Source organism: Alligator sinensis, unplaced genomic scaffold, assembly GCF_000455745.1.
Source record: "Alligator sinensis unplaced genomic scaffold, ASM45574v1 scaffold87_1, whole genome shotgun sequence".
Taxonomy (NCBI): Eukaryota; Metazoa; Chordata; order Crocodylia; family Alligatoridae; genus Alligator; species Alligator sinensis.
Window position 1 is genome coordinate 626,509 of NW_005841929.1, and position 4,180 is coordinate 630,688.

Below are 4,180 nucleotides of genomic sequence, written 5' to 3' on the forward strand. Positions count from 1 at the left end.
ACGAGGCCCCTGCCGGGTGCTGGCTTCTGCCCCTTAAAGTGGCAGGCACAAACAGTGCCCTGCCACAGAAGGTCATAGCTGTTGTCTGACAGATCAGAAAGGGGAAAGCATTTCTCTAGGACTCCCACAGAAAGACGTAAACCACAGTACCTTGAATCCCATGGGCCAGTGCATGAGGTAAAGGTCCAAGTAGTCCAGTTTCAGGGCAGTAAGGGTTTCCTGGCATGCTTCTTTCACCAGGGATTTTTCATGAAACATGCACCATAGCTACCAGGAGAAAACAGCTGCCCTCAGATACTTTACCAAGACTCCTGAGTGGAACAGAGGTCTGTCACCCCAACCTGAAGCAGATCTGGGAGCACTGCCCCCCTCCCCACTTTTCCAAGGGTATGGAAGTTGGTGAAAATTTCTGGGAATTGATAGGTTAATTGAAGAAAACTTGCTTACAATGGGTTTTAATTAGATTAACATAAATTGTGACATAAAGGTAGCAATTAAATAAAATTAAGCAAAAATGTAAATTTAAGAAAACCCACACAACAGTTTTTCGGTAGGTAGAAAAGTAGCTAGAAAGCAATCTTTTTTTTTTTCCTTCCTTTTTTGCTAATGTTAGTTAAGGAGCAGCACAAGCAGGAAGAAGCAGGCACCTAGTAGCTGTGGTACTTCAAAGTCTCCATTGCTGGCAACAGATCTCTATTATAAAAACTCCAATCTAATGGAAAATGGATATTAAAAATCATCTATGCACTTTTGTTAAGCAGTGGAACAAGAAAATAAAAATTACTACTATATAAAAAACAATTATTTTCCTAACTTGCATTACCTTGTAGATGTTGCACTTTGTTATGTATTCTTTACTGCTCATCCTGCAAATTATCAACCTGCCTGCATTGGTCAGACTTAAGTAGCTGAGACTGTACCTTACTGACAACAAAGAGGTCTTCCCGTGTCACAGCCCCTTCTTTAATTTTCTCTTGGATTGCAGCCCCTATTTCACCCTGATTCTGGTATATATAGGCACAATCAAAGTGTCAATATCCAACAGCAATGGCAAATTTCACTGCATCTGTCACTTTCCCAGCAGGAGACTGAAATAAAAAGAAAAGGACATAAGTCTGAATATCTTAAAAATTATTAAAATGGCTGATTCATGATCACCCCCCCCCCTTAATGACACCCTTAGCAAAAGCCACTGTGCCTGTGAGTGATGGGTGCCCCTACTCTATCAGGCCAAGGAGAGCACCACAACACTTTAGGGACAAAAGGGGAGGGTGAGACAAAGTAGGCAAGGTGGGAGAAGAGTCAATGACAGGTGATGGGTTTTTAGTTGTTAATGCTGTGCTGTTGCTTCTGTAGGAACTCAGGGAGTGGGCATTGTGTTCCTGCATTATTTGGGTTCTGCTTCAGTTACTGACAATAAAATAAATGCTTCAGTGAAATTAAAGTGAATTTTCATCCATGTCCATCTGATGCCATGAGAAGGGTTGCTGAGGTGTGGGTTGTGGGGGGAAGGTAAGCCAAACGAAAGAAAATCAGACTTTTTTCAGACACATTGCACTAATGAAAGAGGACATGTCCACCTCTGTACTGAGGGGGCTGGTGGGGGGGGCATTGCCCAGAATGTGGGTACTATGGGATATGGTGGTGAGCAGTAATCGGGGTGCTGCATAGCACCCATAGTATTTCCTCTGAGTGCATGCAGCTTACCAGCCACACCACCCAAGGGGAGCTTTCAAGAGCAGGGATTTTATTACTGTGACCAGAGAAAGACACAGCAGCCAAACCAAGACCAGGTGGTGGTGGGCTGACCCTGAATTTTGTTAATGCATGGAGCACTAACTGGGTGTGTACTGCACTATGCAAAAATAAAGAACAAAACAACTTCAAAACCAGTCAGGCAGGTTTGAGTAACTGCCACTACAAACCAGCAAATACCTTTTCCCTACCCTTGCACAAGCCAGCAAACACACTGCCCCCAGTCTTATACAATTCTCTTCTTAAACATAGGGAACATAAAGTAAAGAATCAAACAAAGTGAATAGAAACTTTATTTACAAATGGAATATTAACCATAATTAAACAAACCACAGAACAGCTTTTATAAGATAATGATTTATAATTACTGCAACAGAGGAATTTCTTTTTACTAATGTAACGATTCATGAGTCATGAAAAAAAAAAATCAATCTAAGCAATAATCATCTCTGAATAAAACACCTTGGTCTAAGGTGGATTTTCAGAGCTTGACTGCAAACTTGTGGGTGGCAGAGGGCAGATCCATACCAGCCTGTCCCGCTCACGGGCAAGAGCAGGAGTGGGGTTGGCAGGGTTGATGACCAGCAGGTATAGAATGGTTGCTAGGAGTCTGGTTAGTATTTTCCAGTCCTCCCAGGTCTGCTATGCCTCCTGGTCCCAGCACAATTCCTCTCATGCTGGATGGCCATGAATCTGCCCATAGCCAGACAGATCTGTCTGATCACCTTGTGCAGCCAATGTTCACAGTCCCTGTGGACATTCACAAGCCCATTGGTTCATACATCAGTGGCAGTCTGCCTTGGTAGCCTGCATGTCCTTGGCAGCAGCATTGCAAGTAGAACTGAAAATCAAGAAATGCTAGAAATAGAGTGAAATAAGGATGCTTAGTGCTCTAAAAAGATGCGCTCAGTGAATCTAGTGAGTGGATAAGATGCAGCAAGTCCAAATTGACCGAGAATGGGTGCCTAGCCGTAGGTGGTAGTAGGCCCTGAATGCCTGCAAAAAAGTATCCACCCACTTTGGCTACTGATGTGTCTCCCTGCTGTGGTTTGCCCTGCACCTCCCTGTACTGCCCACTAACTCCCAGGGTCTTTGAATCACTATCCTACACTGTCCCTTTCTCCCTCTTCAGCACCAACCCAGCCTAATTGCAGCTGTCAGGTCAGGCGACAGGTAACTTAAAGGGTCCCCAGGGCTTCATATACCAGGTGTGGAGGTCATGTTCAGTGGTCTATCCTCCTTGGAGGAAGCCGCAGGTGACATGACTGGGACCCTGCTGCTATTTTCCACACTGGAGCTCCCACGATTCACAGCAGTGGATGGCATGAGCCTCTGTCCCTATGCATTTGTATCAATCCAGTACCTCCATTAGTGGCTGGAGGTATCTGTAATGGGCCATGTCATGCAGTGGGGTGCTCTGCCGCTGTGCTCTGGCACCTTCCTTGCAGAAAGCAGCCCACAGCAACATTGCCTTGAGACAGTACTGGACCACCATCCTGTTGTGCCCCTGCTCACCCATTCTCCTGGCAACTATGACAGGGGCAAGCTTTCATGCCTGGTGCAAGCACCACCCTGCCCTTTGTCTACGGATCAGCCACCCACCTCTCTCTCTTGCCACACCTTGATGTAATAATATTGGTGTAATAGTTAGGCAGAAGGCTGCCCATTATACACCCCGATATTGGGGGCGCTATCCATGGCTCCGTTCCACCCCTACACTGCAGCCCAAGCCTCACAGATGGCATCTCAGGCAGACAACTCAACCATCCCCTTCGCCCAATAGCTGTGGCCCATTCCCTGGGACCTTTGGCTTTCCTTTAAGCCCTGGCCCCATCTCAGGCAAGTCGGGACCCTGAGCTTCTCTGCTCTATATGGGTGTCCCTCAAAGTGGGCCCCTGGTCCTTTTGACCCCCATCTGGGTCCTGTCCCCAGCATTGACCAGTCGGGTCCCTCGGGTTAAGTCTTACCCTCCTGTCTGCACTCAGGGATCGGGGCCCCCCATTCCCGGCTCAGGTGCTTCACAAAGCATGCCTGGCCCCATAGGGTCACTCACCCCAGGAGGCTCAGGTGTTTCAAGAAGCTTACCTGGCCTTCCCTGGATTAGATGGAACATATAACCCACCCAAAAAGTGGGGGCTGGGGTTAAGGCACCTCTACCCACCTTTCATCAGGGTGGTAACTGGCCTGACATTTCCTGGGGGCTCCTTTACCACTGGGAGCCCCACCCACTCCCAGCAGGGTGTAGTTTTAGGTCATGCCCAGGACCAGAGCCTCCTGCTCCTACCTGCAAGATGTTCCCATGCAGCAGCTCAGCCAGATGGTATTTCTTGCCTGCTCCCAGCAGTAAACTGCTCTTGGTTATATAGGCGGCCAGAGTTCTAAAATGGCCACTGTAATTAAACACCTGCTGAGTGTTTGATCTAGC

General features: G+C 47.2%; 1 protein-coding gene across 1 annotated transcript in view; it reads right to left on the reverse strand.

Annotated features, from left to right (window-relative positions):
- Nucleotides 1-837, reverse strand: part of LOC102374387 (aldose reductase-like) — a 12,353-nt gene extending 11,516 nt beyond the window's left edge. Inside the window, exons 1-2 of the mRNA XM_014517893.1 lie at nucleotides 824-837; nucleotides 151-267 (exon numbers count right to left, since the gene is read on the reverse strand). Of these exons, the coding sequence (XP_014373379.1) occupies nucleotides 151-258 (108 nt within the window). The 5' untranslated portion in view covers nucleotides 259-267; nucleotides 824-837. The remainder of the gene's footprint in view (nucleotides 1-150; nucleotides 268-823) is intronic.
- Between the last annotated feature and the right edge of the window lie 3,343 nt (nucleotides 838-4,180).